Source organism: Grus americana, chromosome 5 (genome assembly GCF_028858705.1).
Source record: "Grus americana isolate bGruAme1 chromosome 5, bGruAme1.mat, whole genome shotgun sequence".
Lineage (NCBI taxonomy): Eukaryota > Metazoa > Chordata > Aves > Gruiformes > Gruidae > Grus > Grus americana.
Window position 1 is genome coordinate 27,806,006 of NC_072856.1, and position 19,303 is coordinate 27,825,308.

At 55.9% G+C, this 19,303-nt stretch overlaps 1 protein-coding gene across 6 annotated transcripts in view; it reads right to left on the minus strand.

Moving 5' to 3' along the window:
- DGKZ (diacylglycerol kinase zeta) overlaps positions 1-19,303 on the minus strand; it is a 45,049-nt gene that overhangs the window by 4,662 nt on the left and 21,084 nt on the right. For 2 of the 6 annotated variants that reach the window (XM_054826716.1, XM_054826715.1), the window contains exons 2-30: positions 18,820-18,928; positions 18,015-18,110; positions 17,116-17,193; positions 16,741-16,797; positions 14,488-14,556; positions 13,965-14,036; positions 13,546-13,662; positions 13,382-13,453; positions 13,006-13,101; positions 12,645-12,727; positions 12,051-12,111; positions 11,528-11,641; positions 10,970-11,110; positions 10,390-10,468; positions 10,032-10,087; positions 8,889-8,951; positions 8,571-8,644; positions 8,348-8,459; positions 7,879-8,078; positions 7,487-7,587; positions 7,275-7,354; positions 5,722-5,791; positions 3,856-3,896; positions 3,115-3,305; positions 2,536-2,567; positions 1,728-1,768; positions 1,238-1,358; positions 682-718; positions 290-389 (exon numbers count right to left, since the gene is read on the minus strand). In XM_054826716.1, the coding sequence (XP_054682691.1) occupies positions 290-389; positions 682-718; positions 1,238-1,358; positions 1,728-1,768; positions 2,536-2,567; positions 3,115-3,305; positions 3,856-3,896; positions 5,722-5,791; positions 7,275-7,354; positions 7,487-7,587; positions 7,879-8,078; positions 8,348-8,459; positions 8,571-8,644; positions 8,889-8,951; positions 10,032-10,087; positions 10,390-10,468; positions 10,970-11,110; positions 11,528-11,641; positions 12,051-12,111; positions 12,645-12,727; positions 13,006-13,101; positions 13,382-13,453; positions 13,546-13,662; positions 13,965-14,036; positions 14,488-14,556; positions 16,741-16,797; positions 17,116-17,193; positions 18,015-18,110; positions 18,820-18,928 (2,563 nt within the window). Of the gene's footprint in view, positions 1-289; positions 390-681; positions 719-1,237; positions 1,359-1,727; positions 1,769-2,535; positions 2,568-3,114; positions 3,306-3,855; positions 3,897-5,721; positions 5,792-6,080; positions 6,126-7,274; positions 7,355-7,486; positions 7,588-7,878; positions 8,079-8,347; positions 8,460-8,570; positions 8,645-8,888; positions 8,952-10,031; positions 10,088-10,389; positions 10,469-10,969; positions 11,111-11,527; positions 11,645-12,050; positions 12,112-12,644; positions 12,728-13,005; positions 13,102-13,381; positions 13,454-13,545; positions 13,663-13,964; positions 14,037-14,314; positions 14,450-14,487; positions 14,557-16,740; positions 16,798-17,115; positions 17,194-18,014; positions 18,111-18,819; positions 18,929-19,303 lie in introns of all 6 variants that reach the window. The other 4 variants (XM_054826710.1, XM_054826713.1, XM_054826714.1 and 1 more) reach the window with 4 other exon arrangements.

Genomic DNA, 19,303 nt, shown 5'->3' on the forward strand with positions numbered 1-19,303 from the left:
CTGTCCTCGCTCTGACCCCAGAGAGTGGGAAGAGGGAGACGGGGATGAGACATTCCAGCCCCTCGCTTCTAATTTAATAAAACAACAGGGAGAGAAGCACAGGGAGGAGAGGGATTTAACCCCTCTGCAGCTGGGCTCTGCTGGGCAAGCGTGGGTGCTTCATGTCAGCTCCTCTCCAGCTGGCAAAGATCCCAGAAAAAGCACTCTTGCTCTGCTCCCCTGCTGGCCCCGCTCCTGCCAGCCCCCCAGTCCTCCCAGACAGCCCCGCTGCCAGCCCTCCCACCATCACCTGCAGGTCCGTCTTCATGAGCGAAGCCCCGGCCTCCACGATGTAGTGGCAGATAGTGCGCTGGCGTAAGGCTGCAGCCTGGTGCAAGCTGGTTTCACCGCTGGGGAGGAGAAAGCGGGAGATGTGAAATGACCCCTCCAAACAGGGAGATGCAGCATGTGTGGGTGACAGCAAGGGACAGCATTTCAGCTGCAGCAGAAGCTCGTGGTGGGTTGCACACTTGTCCAGGCAGCCCTGACAGAGGAGGGGGTGCTGCTCTGGGACAGTCAGTCCAGAGAGCACTGGGAACCATGGCTGGTAATTAGAGCGAGGGGGGCTGGTAAGTGCCCAGACAACTGGTCACCTCACAGAGGGTCTGGCCAACAGGTAATGCAAGTCAGTCAGCAACTTACTTCTCCTCCTCCGTGGCATCAAGGATTTCTGAAGGGGCTGTGGAAAGAAAGACAGTGCAGGGCGAGTAAGACCCGGCTGCGAGGCAGAGATGGACCCACCTACTCCCCAGTCACACTCTGCATCTTTCCATAGGGACTGCTATTTCCATGCTGCCTGCAAAGGTCCTGGCTCCAAAGTGCTCAGGCCAGCAATGGCATCTGAGCCCAGCTGAGAGCAGGGAAGAAGAGTTATTGTGGACTCATTACAGAGAAATATCTAAATAAAAATAAAGCAGCCTGTATTTCAGTGGGAGCTGCCAAAAACAACAGGTCAGCTGCCCCAAAGGCAGAAGCAGGACACTGAGAACTGTTTCCCAGAGACGCGCTGGTCCCTGCCTGGATGTGGCATCCCAGTACTGGCAGACAGATGCCAGGGAAAGCCCACATGCCAGGAGGAGGAGGTAGCAAACCCAGAGGGAAGGGACCTAAGCCCAGGAGCACCTCCTCTGAGCAGAGGGTTGGGCTTCTTCGGCTGCTGGGCTCCTTTGCTAAGGGTGGCACTCTGGCCCCAGCTCACCGTTCTCGATGATGTATTTGACGATGTCTTTGCTCCCTGATTTGACGGCATGGTGGAGGACGGTCTGGCCTGAGGAGTCTCGCACCATCAGGTCTCTTCCAGCCCGGTGCAGCTCTTGGAACTACAGGATTGCCAGATTGCTCAGGATGAGCTGTCTTTCCCAGCTCCAAGTCCCAAGCCCCAGCATCGCATCCCTGGGGTGCCCAGCAGGTTGTGTGGATATTCGGGGCCTGGCAGGGAGCTCTGTCCAGCTCATTCATGCCGCCAAGTCCCTTCCCTCCATGTCCCCCAGGAGAGAAACAAGGCTTCTTGCCAGGAGCCTGCCTGCTCCTGGAGGAAGGCCCTTGAGAGTAGCTGCTCCAGTGCAATCGCAGAGTGCGGCTGGCAGGGCTTCCCATAGCCCGAGGGGAACGTCAGCCGAGCAGGCTGCCAGGTGAGCACTCAGAGCCAGCCCTGGCTGCACATCGCAGCAGGCAGTGGAGGCACCTACCTTGCTGAAGTTGCCGTTCTTGGCAGCTTCTATCAGGTCGTCTGCAAAGAAGGGAGATGGGTCGGGGTCAGAAAAGCCGAGCTGTAATATCGTTTAGCTAATTGGGAAGCCAAGGGTTGGGCACCGGAGGCTCAGGAGTCAGCTGGAGCTCCTCCAGGTGCTAACCCCTTGGTCAGACTGGTTTTACATGGCTCCCCTACCTTCAGGCATGTAAGGGAAAAGCCAGGGTAAGAATGGAGACCCCATGTAGCTGGGGGTGCAGCCAGACCTCAGCCCCAGGGAGATGTGCATGCAGGGGGGGCACTCTCTGCCCATGGGCAGGATGACTTGTGATGGAAGTGGGGATCAGATCTCCTGGGCGTCAGCCAGCGGCCAAGACACCTCACCCATGACTCACTCACACTTCTAGGCACTGGGCTCTGCTCAAGCTCCAGGAAACTCTTTTCATTTGCTCAGCTCTGCGAGGCCCCTGACCTTGTGCTCCCACCTCCTGAGCTCCCCCTGGCAGAGACAGCCCCCCAAGCCCAGCCCACAGCACTCGCTCAGCTCTGCAGGTGGGGGATTAACCCCTCGGCCACGCCATTTCCCGCACAGCAGGGTTGGGAAGGCGCCTGGCCAGGCTGCTCCACAAATCACTGTCAGGTCTCTCCTGCCCACCTCTGGGGTCACCCGCCTGCAGGGCTCTCTGCTCCCACCTAGCACACAGACAGCAGGGCTCTTGCCTGCACATCAAGGAAAGGACAGGCTTAAGAAGACGTGGCAGGGACCCAAAACAGTGTGACCTGTGAGGGGGTGCAACAGGACTCACCTTTGTGTGGGAGGCAGTGCTCAGGCTCAGCGCTGGAAGGGAAGAAGAAAAGGTGTAACTAACCCTGCCAGTCCTGGCAGCAGATCACCCAAAAGGGCATGTCGTGGGTAGAGGGATGGCTGTGGAGAAGCCTGCCTGTGGCACTCCTCCAGCAGGCAGGAGCAGAAGCAGACCAAGGGACTTCACTGCTCTTTCGCCATGCCATTTGCTTCTTCCCTGATATGGGTTCTTCCCCATCCCCACTCCCATTTCTGCTGCTGCTCCCAGCTCTGTTGCTCACCCATACCCAAGGCCAGCCTCAGCTGGGCTGAAAGACACCCATGTCCATTGCCCCATAGGCCAGGCACTGGAGCCTGACCCCATGGCTGAGCCACCTGGTGATGCCCTGCTGCTTCCAGCAGCGCTGGCAGAGGAGCAGAGAAGACAGGATGGCATCTCACCCCTTGGTCTAATTCAGCACTGAATTGCTGCTCGCTTCCAGGGAGCCCCTGGCCCAGGGATCAATGCTGTGAAGCTAACCCTGGCTCTCCCATCACTGCTCATCCTTCCTGAGGTTCAGCACCTCCATTCCAGACTCACCTGGGGGCAGGAGAGGAAGGTGGAGAGGAGGAAGAGGAGGGGAATGCAAAATGGTGCCCACTGGGTGCGGCAGATGAGTCGACGAGGTCAGGCATGGCAGGAGATGTGCCCACGGTCTGGGTGATCACCAGCTCTGGGTCCAGCACATACAGCTCATCCTGAGAGATCTCTGTCACATAGTTGAGGTGCTCCTGAAAGAAACAAGTCAGCCCTCTTCAGAAGCAAGACCTACTTCTGTATAACTCCATCCTCTCACATCCCATGCTTTGCGGGGGAGTGCTTGCATCTTGCTCAGCAGAGTGCTGGTGGCTCAAAGAATCCTGGGACCTGTGCTGGGAAGCCTCTGCATCTCCTTGTCCTTTTCAGGCTTCCCATCTCCTGCTAATTTAGCAGATGACCCATACATGTCATCTCCACATCGCCCTCATTAAGATGAGGTGGGTGCCTAGCCAGCCTTGCTACATTGCTATTCCTTACCCCCTCCGCTGTAGGGTCCTGTCGGCAGCTTCCACTCCAAACCTCTGTGCTCCCACCCATGCTCCCTCCCTTACTGCGGGAACCTGGAGGTGCTGGGGCCAGCCCGTCACACCACCCCTCGGGGGCTGCCACAGGGGAGGGTAGGGCAGCGGTGCGAGACCTGCACGCCCCCGAGGCTAAGCCTGCCTGTCAGTCCGCAGGACACCCAAGCACCTTCCCAGCAAGTGCCAGGGGAACGACAGCAGAGGCCAAGGCTACGCTCACCTGTGCACGGTCTATCCTGTAGAACCGATCAGCCGTGGTTGCTGCAAGACGAAAGACAGAGCGAGACAGAGTGATTCTTGGCATGGGATGAGGAAGACAGCCACTTTCCACCACTGAGCGACAGCGAACTATCCAGCCACTTCGTGGCTAGCATGGAAGGCACAGAAAAGCGAACAGCATCCCCTGACCAGGAGTAGCCCCCTTCCCTTTGGGACCCTGCAGTTCTCTTTTCCCTAGAGGCAGCCCCTCAGGCCTGCAGACCACTGTGGCCCTGTGCAACATGCTTTGCTTGCTATCTCCTCCTCAATGACTCCCGGTAGGGAGCCACAGGGAAGGGAAGAACACAACTAGCTGATGCCATGACCTTTCCGGGAGCTTTCTCAGCACTTGCTTGCACCAGGTGAGGAACTGCTCTGATTCAACATGATGCACCTTGTTGCAGAGCACTGAGAAATTGGGGCACTAAGGGGGGCTGGGAGAAGAGGGAGCTCAGCCTCCCGCTGACTTGACTAACATCCCACAGACTACCACAAGGCCATGTCAGAGCTTGTGACTGCGGGGTACAACGGAGCACGCGACCACCGGTTGTAAATCCAAGCCCGTCTCCTAGGACAGCAGAAGAGCTTCAAACCAGCCTCCAGCCTGTTGCTGGCAGCAGCCTCTTTGAGTGCATCCCTCTGCTCATCCCTCTTCCTTAGAGGAGAGATCCCCACAGCAGGAGAGGAGCTCCTTCAACACCAACAGAGCAAGTGGCTGTGCTGGAGCCAGACCCACACAGCCACCACACTGGGGGGAGCGGGGAGGGGCGGGGAACTTACAAACAAGAGCACGGCGCCAGGACAATTGGTCCTCACACAGGGTGGCACTTCCCCTGTGTCCCACCAGGCTGCTGGTGCCTTCCTATGTGAGGTTGCTGTGGTGGGACCCCTGGGGACCTGGGGAATTCTCTCCACAGAGTGGGGATGGGCCAGAGTAGATGAGAGGAGTGAAAGAACCCCATCTATCTTGTCCTGCCTGGAGATTTACAGTCAGGGAGCTGCTGCTGCTGAAGGCCTGTAATTCAGCTGCTTGAGTGAGCCTGCGCCGTGTTGGATGAGGCTCTGGCCTCTTTCCTGACACATTTTCCTGAGCCCAGAACCTGCTGCTGGGAGGCTGGCAGGAGGAGGTAAACCAGTCCTGGTACAGCATCCTGGTAGTGACACCTGGGAGCAGCAGTGCCAGCAGCCCCACACACAGGGCTGGAGCCCCAAAGGGAGAAGCTGCATCCTTTCAGCCTAGCACGGGGCTTCCCAGGCTCACTTTGCAACCCATGGCTGTGCTCTGCTGTGCTCTACGCCCTGCTACTGGGAAGTCAGGGAGATGAAGTGCCACCAACAGTCATTTGTCTCGGCCAGCTTCCAGGTACAGAGGGAGAGCTCTAGAGCCTCTCAGTCAGCGAAGGCAAAGGGACAGGAGAAAGCTACTTTCAGGCCGGGGACAAGAAGCAGCTGGAGCCCAGCGGGAAGCCTGCTCCATACCACTGGGATGCTCATGGTGAGCCTTGCTCTGGGTGTGCTGGAGCAGGGGGGCCCCCTGCCTGCATGACACAGGAGAGCAACCCCAGCAGTCCCGCAGTGATGGGACACACGCCACCAAGCTGACTTCAGCTCTGGAGGTAGAAGACCAGCAAACATCCTTCGCTCCACTGGTGGCCAGCAGCCAGGGACACAGCCTGGTGCAAAGTACTGCTGCACTTGGCCACAAAGACCCCAACATCCACCAGTCCCAAGTCCCACGTGGCTCTCAGTGATTTGTCACTAAGGGTCTGTCCCCTCACCCCCCCAAATTCAGACACAGTCAGCACTCCCAGGGGAAGATGATACTCACAGTCCAGGAAGCACCACTTGGGCGACAGCTTCTGGGATGACAGTGTCTTCGGTTTGGCTCCATCTCCCTCCTCCAAAAAAAAAAAAGAGGATAAAGTAGTGTCTCTTGACCTGCCCATCTCTCCCCAGAGTGTCCCTCCTGCTTTGGGAGGTCCCTGCAGATATGGAGGACCACAGGCGCTTGGATGGAAAGGGGAACTTGAACACAGACACAGCACACAGCGATGGGGAGCAGCATGGGACAGACTGGAGCTGACACACACCAGCTCCCTGGAGAGAGAGGTGCCACAAAACGAGCCCACAAACCAGCACGGTGCACATGACAGATGGGCCCAGGGCGCGGAGCGAAGCCATACACACCTGAAAGAGCAGGCACTCTAAAGCAGATGGCTGTGGAGGGAAATCCTGCAGAAAGGCAAGGTGTGCTGTTACAGCTTTTGTCTGGGCGGCCCCCCAGCCCCTCTGTTGTCCCACTGGTGTTCCTTAATGTGCTGCCATATCCGGCTTTACACACTGCGTGGCCAAAGTCTCTGGTCCCCTCCCTGCTTTGAGGCCAGAGCACAGTGGTTGCCCAAGGAGACAGAAAAGGTAAACCACAAGGTGACCGAGGAACACCAGCCTCAACACACACCTTTAGAGGCACAGGAGGTTGCAGAGGCATCAGCCTACCGGGTTGGTGCTGTAGGAAAACGTTACCCTCTGAGCCTGGGAGCTGCTAGCCATGTGCCTGTCTGTGTGCCCTCACCAGTGCCTGGGCACAAGGTGGGCAGGGGACAGACATGCAGAGCAGGCAGAGCAAGGAGCCGATGCCAGCATGCCAGCCTGGGCAAGCAGCTCTGCAACTCAGCCCTGCAGGACACTACGCACACGCTGGATGGGATTCCCTCAGGCACAAGAGCCAGCTAAGTGGGGACTGAGCAAGAGCCCCTCAATCTTCTGAGAGAAAATCAGACTGAGCAGTGCAGCACCAGGCAGCACGCTGTGGGCTCAGAAGGCATGGCTCACCAGGAGCAAGGGTTACACAGCCCATGTCCAAGTCATGGACACGCACTAGCACATTGGCAGGAGCACAGAAGTTAGTACTTGCAAATGAAGAGAGTTGGAAGGGGGAGCAACCCTAATCCAGGCACCCTGGGAGGGGCACAGCTGTGCCAGGAAACACAGAGCCCGCAGAGGGCTGAAGAAACACATCCACAGCAAATAAAAGGACAGAGGAAAGGCCTCCCCAAACAGCCAGGGTGTGACAGGCCCCCATAAGGATGTATATTGGCTTTTTCCACTGCCCCATAATATTTCTGGGCCACCGACACTCTGAGCCTGGAGAATAAAGCCAGAAGAGCAACACTGAGAAAGAAGCTGCCAGACAGCAGGGAGCAACAAGCCATCCAGCTTGGGATCCTGTCTCCACCATGGGGTGAAGGCAAACCTTGACCTGCTGCCAGAAGCAGGAGCATGTGTGTTGGTGTGTGCAGGTCAAGGAGGCATAGAAATTCCTTCCCCAAGCCCCTCCATCCTCAGCATCCAGCCGTGACCACTTTGCACATAAAGCCTCACCTCCTGCAGCTTCTCAATTTGGGTCCGGCACAATTCCAGGTCGCTGTCTCCTGGAACCACAATGATCCCCAGCGGCACAGCTGCATGACAGGGCACAGACACAACTCAGGTAGCAGCCCTCCATCCCCAGCACCTCATACAGCTGAGCTGAGGGCACTGCCCAACTCAGGGACTGCAGCTCCCACCCCCTGGTCACTCAGCTGGTCACTCACAGGCTTCCTTGAGCTTTTCCTTGTCATAGTGCAGTGCCTCGTAGTCACGCATGCTGATTCGGCTCACCCGGATCCGCAGCCGCTCGGGCACTGGCTGCTGGCTGTGTGCAGGAGGGAAGGAAAAGGGAAGAGATCAGAAAGTGACAGACCACTTTCTTCTTATCCCACCCACCCCTCCAAAACATGCAAGAACACAGACTAGGGTGGGGAGCTTGGCACCAGAAGCTGCTCCAGCAGCAGGGTCTGGCCACAATTCTGTGACCTGATCCCTTCCCAGGCCCTTCTTGAGAGAGGATCGAAATGCCTCTGGGAGTGATAGATCAGTCCCATCCTTTCCCCCTCCATCCCTTCTGCTTTGGAGAGGAGGTGGCAGATTGATCCAAGGAACCTACTCATTGAGCAGAGGCATGGAGTTGCGCCGCTTGGTCTTCTGCACCATGTTGGCTTGGTTGCGCAGGGAGATGTGGATGCAGGAAGGTGCCAGCTTGCAGGGCTCTCCATCTACCTGCATGGGGATGGCCTTGGACGTGGTGAGAACCACCTGCCGGCACTGGCACAGCCGCTCCCCGTGGCCACCAACCTGCAAGGCAGCCTGTGAAAGGGTCCAGAGTGAGAGCAGAGCATGGGCTGAGGGGTGGATGCGGGCAGCACCCATTGTCAGCCAGATGTCGCAAGTGAACCAAGTTCTGGAAGGGATCCACAGAGACCAGGGCATGAGAGCACCTCACCTAAATCTCAGAGGGTCAGCACTACAGTTCCTCAGGAGGGAAGCTGGGGAACGAGGGGGCTGGCCAATGCCTGGTCAAAGGGACTAGTCGCTCCCCTCGTTGCTAGGTACGACTGGCAACAGCACCAACTCACCAGGGATGTCATGGTGAAGCCAATAACTTCAATGCAGCCGTCATCGTGGCGCTGTGGCTCAAAGTCGTGGTGCTCCCCGGGGTTGCCCCAGGGCATGGTGCCTGCACAGTACCTGTGAAGGGATGGCAAGCGATGCATGAACATGCCCCTCCAAACCCAAGCAGGGATCTGTGGCATGGGGGTGAGGAGCCCAGCACATGAGGCAGGTCCTGGGGCTGCTCACCTGGGGATGTTCAGGAAGACCAGGCACTGGGGCTTCAGGTCCTGGATCTTGGAGGTCAGGTCTGTCCCATCGCACTGGAGACAAAGCAGGGACATTCAGGCTGCTATAAGGGAGGGCTTGGCCCACCCTACCCAGCTGGGAGGAAATGACCTCCTCCTCTGCTCCCCACAGTGACTGTCCTCCAAGCCAGGGGAAGCCAATGTCACTGGAAACACATCGTCTCCCCAGTCCTGAGATACCCAGTGTGTCAATGGAGCACTCCTCACCCCTCAAGCAGCTCAGCCCCCACCCTGGCCCAGAGCACCCCTGCACACTCACAACCAACTTGACGTGCTTCGCTAAGTCTTTGGAGCTCCCTGTGAGGAAGTCGGAGAAAGCCGTCTGCCAAGGCAAGAGACAACATTAGCACCCACGCGTTCACCGAAACGGGCAGCCAGGAAGCCTGCCACTGACCTTCAGACCTCAGCTGCTGAGAGCAGCAAATCCCTTCCTTGTCTATTGGCAGAAGCCCTCTCTTCTCCCCTCCCAGAACAACCCGATCCATTCCTCTGGCCATTTTGCCTACCAAAAACCTCAGGGCAGCTTTAGTAACACCTCCAGTATTCCTTTGCCAGCTCAGTCCCAGCTTTAGGGAAGAGCTAGCAAGGTCGGTCTCCACTCGTGAGAGACTCAAGTCACAAGAGACAAATTCAGTCTCAAGCTGCAATTCAGTCTCAAGCTGCAATGAAGTACCATAAAACAGAGCTGATGTGACCCCATCTAGAGATACCAGGAGAGACAGTATGACCTCTGTTACACAGATCCTGGGGTCCCCTTTGGGTTTAACTGTACGGAGAGGAGGGGAGACACAAACAGGAGAGAGATGTGAGATGGTACAGAGCAGCACTTGGCCTTCAGTACTGCTCAAATACTGGTCACCTAGCCACATAGGTAGTGAGGATGGGGGGGATGGACAAACAAAGATGACACTGAGACACAAAGCTGTAGAGGTGTGATACAGGAGGGTGGCATAATTAGCCAGGGACTTGTAACTGACCCAAGGTATAAAATAAAAGACCAAAGTAGTGCGGGGACTCTATGGAAAGGCTTCCCGTTCCTCTGCAGGGGGGACAGCCTGCCTCCTCACAGCTCCGGGGAGGTCCTGCCTGGGTTGACTGTCCGTGAGCCGGAGAACAAGAACAATAGTGGCAGGAGATCAAGACAGCAACTGTACCGCAGGCCAGAGAGCAAGCTGTACTGCCAGCAGCAGTCGCAGCCAAAGAGGAACTGCGACTCCCAGGGTTGCAGCCTTTCTCCAGCACCTCTCCAGCTTCGAGGGGGGCTTAGCTTGGGTGTACATGAAGGCCCGTGTAACTCAGATGAGTGAGTTGAGGATGTGGACAGGAGCTGGGGCCATGCCTGTGCTCCAGCTGATGCTAAGGCTGCTATGAAGGCATGCCCTGATATCCTCCACACACTCACCCCAGCATAGAACATTTTATTCCGAAACCGGCTGTTGAACTTCTCTGGGTTGGCCTCTAGGGAAAGGAGAAAAAAAGTCCAGGTCATTGGCCTGCACATGGAAATACTTCACTTGCCAGCTCTCCCCAGACACGGCTCTCCAGCCAGCCTCAGCCAGGATGCAGCCCCCAGCTCCCTTCCCATGCAGGCACCGCTCTTCCCCCTGCCCCCGCAGCCTCCACGTGCTCCCCAGGTTTCACCTCCAGCCCTGTCCCTGGGGCAATCCTCTTGTTCACCTTCCCAAGCAGTGTTTTATGGGCCCACATCTGGGGCGCCCCATCACTACATACCCTACGCCAGCCCTGCCACCCTGCCGTACCTCGGGATTCGTGGAACTCCAGCGTCACCCGTGCGTCAAAGCCAAGGCTGAAATAGTTATTAAAGACATCCAAGGGGAGCTGAAACGGAAAGGAGGAACAAAGATGAGGCTGACAGTGTGTGGCCACGGCAAAGATGAGGTCAGGCTATAGCAGAGCCATGCACTGTGCTCACGAAGCTGGGGGGGTGGATGCTTGCCTTCGCCCCCCAGGAAAACAGAGGTCGCCAGCCTCCTAGGACCCTGGCTCCTAGGGTAAGGGACACGACCCAAGGGGTAACACTCTGCTCTCCAAGATACCTGAAATCACCCATGTTTCTGCTAAAGAAACAGTCTCAGAGGGGACTGGGCTTATACCTGTTGCAAGCAGCGGTTAAAAACCTCTGGTGGACGTTTATTTCTGATCTCTACACGTGTCACCATGAGTGCCATAGGTCAGAGCCAAGAGAAGAGGAATGGAATTGGAGCAGGGAAATGCCAGCCCAACACGTAGCCCCAGGTGCTGGTGCTGCCTGAGCCACTGGGAAATGGAGAACGCAGAACCCCCAGCACAGGGAATGAACGTGGAGAGGAGGTGTCCCACCTTGTCAGTGGCCACCTCATCCTTTTCCTCAGGGTTCGCATCAGGGTTTGGCTCCACACGGAGGTTCCAGCGATCGAGCTGCACAATGTTCCCATCTTCCACGTGCGACAGGATCTTGGACAGAGGTTCATCTGTGTAACCCTGGTGAAGAGCGGGACTTGGTGAGTCTCCTACCTGCCTCCCACAGAGATGCCCCAGAGACAGTGGACTTTGGGAAGACATCCCAGAGCACAAGATGTGGAAAAGATCCATTCTGCTTGAATGCACAACAAAGTGGGAATTTAAAATTAAAACAATACATCTTCCTTCTAAAAACTTCCCGAAGTTTGAAATAACGATTGCTTTTGTTAATGTCCTAATAGATTATAATCTAATGCAGAATAATTCAAATGTCAGAAGAACAGAAACATCCAAATGGCACTTATTTGTTGGTCTGTATTTAGGGAAAGTCAAAACACCCAGCCCATGCAAATCCCCACCCACGTGGGGATTCTGGAACCAGAATTGAAGCACTCAACCCCTCTCTGTCAGCAGCGGGCTCTTGTGCTCATCACTTACCCCACCCCAGTTCAGTGTCCTGGCCAAGTCGTTCCCTGTCCCCAAAGGTAGGATGGCCACAGGAGGTGGTGGGTTGAGGCGTAACTGGTCCAGAATGGAGAGTATCCAGCCCACCTGCTCGAGCAAGAGAACACAAAGAGATAGTTGGTTATTTCAGGGACCAGCAGGCAGGTGGAGGTGACTTAGAGCACTAGCGATGGCAGAGGGGCAGAGATGGGGTCCCCTTAGCCACCGCCGAGGCTATTCACAGTCTTTAATGCTCCAAGCGGGTGCTGTGGGAGATACCAGTAACCCCAGCAAGGACACTGGCCCCCAAAAGGGCTACAAATCCAGACACACCACAGACAAGCATTCCCTGGAGCAGTGCATGAGGGGACCCACAGTATCCAGTGCCACCAGCTGTATCACGGACACAGCGTGTACATTTTGCCCTGTTCTGGATTACAGCGAGGAGGGCTGCTGCCGGCACTGGAAAGGCCTGGGGCGAAGGGCACCGCAGGCACCGAGGGGCTGGGGGACTCACCGTGCCGTCTCCCCCGCACGCCAGGATCCGAAGGTTGTGGACCTTGCGGTACAGCTCCAGCCTGCAGGGAACAGGGAGGGTGAGGAGGGGAGAGGCCCTGAAGGTGTTACGCAGCGGCTGCAGGGGTCCTTGCCCTCACAGAGCCCTTGGCATTCACAAAGCCACGTGCACATCTCCCTCCCCATTGCCACAGCAGTTCACAGCAGCGGGCAAAGCCACAGTAGCTTTGGCTTCACCAGCTCTTGCAGAGGAAGAGCGGGGCATCCACAGTCTGCATAAACATAGATAAACCGAAATGCAGCAAGCAGCCAAGACTCACACGACATTAATTGAACATAATGAACTAGGTCTGGGAACATCACCTCACAGCTGGTCTCTTCACCACTAGCCTTAAGATTAGACCAGCCCTCCAGCAGGAAACACTGACCACAATGTATCGTAGAGAGGCCTCTCAAAGCATGAACTTGTTGGAGGTGTCTTTGCACAAGGGAGCTATGCAGTATCATGCTTCTGTCAGCAGTGGGAAGAGCTCTGGGGAGGAATCTCCAAGGCAGGGATTGGGGAGAGAAGGGTGCTGCCCCCATCAGTACTCACGCCTCCTTGGGTCCACCCTGGCTGAGGTCAAAAACTTGCCGTGGGTTGAGATACCACATGAAGGACTGGATGATCTTGGCTCCCTATGGGGAGAAGAAAGACTTCAGGTAACAGGGAGTTCCCAGTGAATGGCAGAAAGCGGCATCTGGTCCTGGGGACAGGCCAAGACGATCTCGTTCTGGGGGCACTCAGGCAAAGCCTGGCCTAGGTGGGAATTGCCGGGCAGCAAACAGGCATTGTGGGGGTTGCCTTGCCTCTTCTGCAGCTGAGACATCACCAAAACTATGATGAGACCTCAGCAGCCAAATGGCAAAGCCCTCACAGAGCTGCTTTCTCGGGGAGGCATAGGACAGGGCCATACCTGATTCCCACCGCTCTTGGGGTTCACAAACACCAGCAAGGGCTTCATGAGAGGAGCTGGCATGGGCTTGATGACAAAGGGTTTCCACCTCCCTTCCTGCAAGAGACACCACAGGTCCTTCAACAAACTTGGGGAAATGTAAACTCCCACCTCCAGCTGAGCCATAACATCATGCAGGTCAGGAGTGGGAGGAAGAGAATGTCCCAGCCACCTCATAAGCCTTATAGCTGGGATTTGCCCTGCCAGCAGGCACCCTCCTCCTCCTTAACCTCAGCACAGACCCAGCAAAGACCCCTTGTTTCCCAGTCCCGCTCCTCACTGTCCAGTCCCTCCACCCTTCCAAGACATGGTCATTGCCTTTCCCCTCATCTCTTACCTCAGCCCCTTTTTTGCTGGATTTCCGCTTGAATGATGTCCTCTTCTTCTTCTTACTAGACTTCAGTGGATTCTAGAGAGAAAAGAAACAAACCCAGAAACACTGTGAGGAGCTGCTGGGCAAGCAGGAGTTATGAGAGAGCCACAAGAGCTGAGGTGACTTACCTGGGGCCGTCGGACCCGCAGAATCCAGGTAGGAGGAACGACGACAGCAGCGTGAGCCCCCAGCGAGCAGGGCTCTTCGATGTGTTGCAGCATGAAACATGACACTTTGCTGTGATACTGGGGAAGGAGAAGACAGAGAGAAAATTCAGCTGCTCAGTTTGATGGGGACAGCCACCTTTTCCTCCTACCAGCTCCCCCATGCCAGTGCAGGAGCGAACCATGCAGGAATTTTGTAATGGGAAGGCAATGAGGAGAAAGTTTCTCGTTAGGAGCTTGCAGCTATCACAGTACAGCCTCTTCTGGTAAGAGGAGCTGTTAAGGGCAGACTCAAGAGAAGCAGCTTGGGGAGTCCCAGCAGAAAGCAGAGGTCATTAGGTGCAGAACAGGCTGGTAAGGCGTTCAGTGGGGGCTTTGCTCACCGCTTGCTTGCACCAGGAACAGCTGATGGCTACAATCTCTTTACTGTGGAAGGCAAACTTCTGCTGGAAACCCTGTGGAGGGAAAGATAAGAGGCTTAGGGAATTCCCTCGCAGCTTTCTACCATCCAACAGGACTTTCTCACCACTAAGACGTTAACAAAGAGAGCGTGCCTGCAGCTGGAGCTCTCCAGATCTCTATCAGATAGCCCCAACCACCACTACGGCACCAGGGAGGCCACTGCACTCTGCAGGGGTGTCCCTATTGCACGAGGAAAGTATGTCAGGAAGACAGTCCCCTCCAGGATTGATTTGGCCCAGGGGGAGAACAACCCTATGTGGGAAGCACTCACGTAGTGCTTCACTGTGCAAAAGAGGGCATGCGTCTTGGTTTTGCTGTAGGCTGCTGCTGCCAAACACGAATGGTGGGATGTCCCTGGTCCCCAGCCCTGTTCTTGTCTCTGGTTTGACCTTAGTTTTCCTTCAGGCTGAGGAAAAAATAAACAAAACCAAGATGCCCTCTCACCTTGCCACATTGTCGGCATTTCCCTTCCTGCCGCCTCCGGTGTACCCAGTGATGCCGGACAACGATGGGCTAAAGGGAAAGGAAAAGAGGAAAAAAAAAAAAAAAGGAATGAAAGGCCCAATGTGTGAGGGAACGCAGGAACAGGCAGGAGGAATAGACCCATGTCAGCCAGGACTTCTGCTCTTACAGTAAGCCCACTGCTCACATGCACCAACCCCAACCCTCTGGGAGAAGGCAAAGCCAAAGAATGAGGGGGTGAGAAGCCAAATTAAGGTCCTCAGAGAAGAGGGAATTAAAACCAGAAAAAACAGGAAGGAGGGGAGGAAAACTGAAGATTGAGAATCACACAAAGCAAACCCAAAGGAGAGTGGGCAAGCGGTAGCACGGAGCACTACTGTGCCCACACATCACATCTCCGTTCCTTAACGTCTCTGCCTATAAGCCCCCAGTGCCAGGTAAAAAATATGCTGGTGGAAGGTGTGAAAATCCCCAGGGAGACACAGTTTGTGCCCACAGCAAGAAGATCGAAGTGCTCACAGCTAAGCAGCAAACCACCTAGCTCCACGTGCCTTGAGGAGAGCAGCAGCCTCAAAGGCCCCCACATCCACTTCACCACTGCTCTTTGCCCCAGGACAAGTCCTGCCAGCCTGCCTCAGCCCCTGCCCACGGGGAAGGGAGCAAGGCTGCTCACAGGCACCTTCTCCCTGCCTGCACGCTCGTGGTGGGTGACAGCTGGGACTTGCAGGAGTGATTGTGAGGGGGTCAGGAGTTTTGTAATGAAGTACCGCATTTCCTGTATCCTGCCCTCCTCTTCCAGCCCTGGATTGGGAACAGCATAGAAGGGAGGGCAGCAAAGAGAGAAGAGGGAGCACAACTTCACAGCCCAGCACAGCAGGGCCCAACACCCTGCTCTTGGCAGTTTTTGGGATCATGATAATAGAGGCAGAAACTGGCAGGAGATCTGGGTCAGCTCCAGTGTTGCCTGCTCTGAGTGCAGCACACAGGAGAGGACAAAGAGTCCTGTTGGCTTTAGTGGGCATTAATCCAGTGGGAGCAGAAGGGGGCTATGCCCTGAGCTCAGTTCTGGGTCCCAGCAGGCACATCTAGGGAAAGGGCTGACCCTGAAGGGGATCCCTGGCAGCACAAAGGCCAGAAGAGCACCTTTCTAGGGAAACAAGAGGGAAAAGCCCTTGGAGGAACTGAGGAGTATTAGAAAGACAGGATGGAGAAGCAGAGTTTGTGAGAAAAAGGAGGAAAACCAGGAAAGAAAGCTGAGAGAAAATATGTAGAGGTTGGAGGGGAGGAAAATAGAGACAGAACAGTGAGTGGAGGCAGAGAGTTGTCAGCAGAGCCCAAAAAGTAAGTGAAGGACAAATAAGGGAGCTGGGCTAAGAGTGATATGGGAAGGAGGCACGGCAGGAGAAGCAAAAGGAAGAAAGGAAGGTTTAAAGTGATGCTGAAAGCTTCACCTTACCAGGTTGCACTGGCACTTCCGAGCAGGCAGCCCCGTGTTTGACTACCCTTCCCCTACTGTGCCTGCTATGTCAGCACAAACATGGTGCGGGTGCAGCAGCTCTGTTACCAAAATGGCCCATGACTGAGCCATCTACACCCGCTCCACAGCACTGCGTGGGCTACACTGGCTCCACAGGCTGGAGGGTGAGGCACGAAGGCTGACAGGTGCTTCCACCAGCACAGTTCAGCAGACAGGTGCCAGGCCACCGCTTACTCCCAGCACGTTAAAATGCAGGCTAAAGGGGTCCGACAGCACCACTGTGGGCATCTTCCGCTGCTACCTGCAGTACCTGTGGCACCCAGGTCAGGGCTGAGTGATGAAGCCAGAAGTGAGCCCGTATTGCGCCCTTCCAAATTGTGAGAGACTTGAGGAACTGCTGTTTGCTGCAGCCTCCTCTATCTCCTTGGGCACCAGCACAAGGGGGGAAAAATTCTCCCAGAAAACATTATTTGCAGGTTCCCCCACGCAGATGCAGGAGCTTTAGAACATCCAAACGAGCAGATGCTCTGCGTTTGCTGCCTGCGAGCTCCTCATTCCGCACACCCAGTCTGTGCTGCTGCCTTGCAAAGAAACATCCCTTTTACTGTGCCACCCCCTTGGAGCCAGGAGGCAGCACGATGCCTGCACTCTGATGGGCAACGCGCTGGCAGCATCTGACGTCTTTGCCACCAAACTGGAAAGAGGGGTTGGTGGGGGTGGGGGGCAGATGTGGGCAGTGTTAGAGGCACATCTCTCACCTCCCGTACGTTCCGGGATCCTGATTCCCTGAAGGAAGGTTTGCAGCGGAAATTTATCTGTAGATAGAACACACGTGAGAGGAATCAGTAAAACCATCATACCTGGAGTTTACTTTACTACAGCAGGCTCAGAACCTCTGGAGATGTTTGGTGCTTGCTGCAAAACCCTTCACATATCTCTGTTCCTGACCAAAATGGGGCCTGGGTTCCCAATCATGTCACTAGATGCTCCTTTTGGTATTGCCTCTCTTTGCAATGACACATGGCAGTCCCCCGATCTTTTTGTGTTTCACTACCCAAGAGGAAGGGCTGCCCAGAAAAAAAGGCTGTTACAGCTTTGTGAGCCACAGAGAGGGCTTAGTAGGCTCTACTCACCTTCTCCAACTGTTCGATGCAGGGTGTATGCACTACGATCTTGCAGGCTGCACACTTACGCCTGGAGAGAGGTTTTTGCTGGAGGATGAGAAAAGGGATAAGAAAAAAAAAAAAGGATGAGAAAACCATGCATGTGAACAGCAGTGTTCAGAGGCCAGCAAGCTCAGCCACCCATCACACCTCCTTCATATATTTCAGGATGCAGAGCAAGACCCATAGGAAAGTTAGACACAATCTAGACTCCTTGCAAGTGAAGGAATCTAAGCATGTGCCTAGAGCAGATGCTCTCAAGTCTGGCACAGAGCAGGGAAGTACTCTCCCGCTGTCCTGTCCTGCAGTCCTTGGCCTCTTCTGACACTGCCTGAGAGCACCATGGAAGCCGGTGTGAGAGGCACCCGCAGGGCTTCCCGGTAAGCCCCATGGGCAGGCACAGGATGACATCAGCGCTCCGTGTTCTGCACCACAAGCAGGACTGAGCCTGCAAGCTGGGAGGGAGGACTGCAGCAACCCCGTAAGATCAGTGCTGCCTGCAGGGTCAGGAGGCAGCAGCCCTGGGTCTCCAGTGCTCGCTTTTATCCTCTATTGAAAGGTTTTGGATTCAGATTGTCCCTCTAAGGATGTGGGATCCCAACAGCTTCTCCCTGGAATATCATCACATCACCTCTGGGTGAGCAGCAACCCTGCGTCGGGTACCCGTTGCAAACTGAGCACCAGCACTGGCAGAAATTGGGGATGCAGCACTCTAGGACACAAAGGTAAAGGGACACGCTCCCCACCTTGGCAGCCCCCCAGATCCCCGCATGTCCCCCGGCGGCAGCAGCAGGGTCTCCCCACCGGGTGGCAGCACAGCCCGCATCTGCGGCCCTTGCTGGGGAGGCGGGTGACCCCAGGTGACTCACCAGCAGCTTTGCCATACAGTTCTGCTCCCCAACGTAGCAGAAGTCCCCAGAGACATTGGTCTCAAACCAGATGTGCTCCCCATAGACCGCAGTCTCCTGAAAGGCACAAGACAACACATTTCTCTCAGAGCACCCCCAGATGGGCATCCGAGTGCCTAAAATGCTTTGTGCGAGGGACAAGATACTGGACAACTCTAGGGGCTGGGAAGTTGGAGCTAGGTATAGGCCAGGAGACAAGATGCACAGAACAACCAGGGCCAACATCTGGACAGAGCAAAGCTCACAAGCTGCTGCCATGGCCTACCCTATAAGAGGGTCCCAGGAAATCACCTGCAAGACCTACAGCCCAGTTGCAGTGTCCTCCACAGGGGAGCTACTTCCATCGCCCCCTGAGATGAGGCATTGGGGCAAATTCAATGCAGGGGACTCTCCTGAAACAGCTTCTGTTCTACAGCCTCAGGGTACAGCTTAAAACCTGCTGGGTTTTGCCTGCAAAGGAGCAGGGACTTGCTCCTGCTGCTTGTCCCCAGCCACCAGAAGACCTTGGCTGCCAGGAGCAGAAGAGCTGGCAGTGGAGTAGCTATGCCATCCTCCCAGGAACCACCTGTGCCTGCACAGTCTTTCATTGTAGCATCAAGGGGTGCTGCCAGCAGCACAGATGCTGGCACCAGCTGGTGGCAATGGTGGAGGCCATAAATGTGTCAAAGCTGATGTCACCTGGGAAGCCTCAGCCTGGGAAGAGCCTGCTGCTTCTTGGCCAGGAGCCCTTTCCATGCAACACCCAGCAAAACATGCTACAACTTACGCTCCAGTCCACAGTGTTGCGTATCTGCCTCTCCGAGTCACTCCTTAGGGCTAGCGCAGGGTTTGGCTGGGCTACCATGTGCTGGAGGCTGGACTTGGCAATAGCTTTCCTGGAAGACACAAGAGGGCTGGCTATTAGATCAAGGGAGGAGGAATATGTGCAAAGCACAACCTGTGCCCAGGATGGATGGTGAGGCTGGAGCAGGAAAGCTCCAGGACCAAGCGGCTGGAAATGCGGTGAATATCCAGCACTGCCGGCCGAGGAGTACCCGCTCCTGTGAGGCAGCCCCGTGGGACAAAGAAGTGCTGCCAACGTGGCTGATGGCTCAGCTAAAGACACCCTGCAAAAGGCACAGCCTGGGCCCACTGGGTCAAAGCCCCCAGGGATGACAGGTCCATTGCAAAACAGCCTAGGATGCTCCACTGAACTGTGGTGGTGGGGCTGCCTTTGCAGGGACAACCCAGAGCCGTTGCCTGGCAGAGGC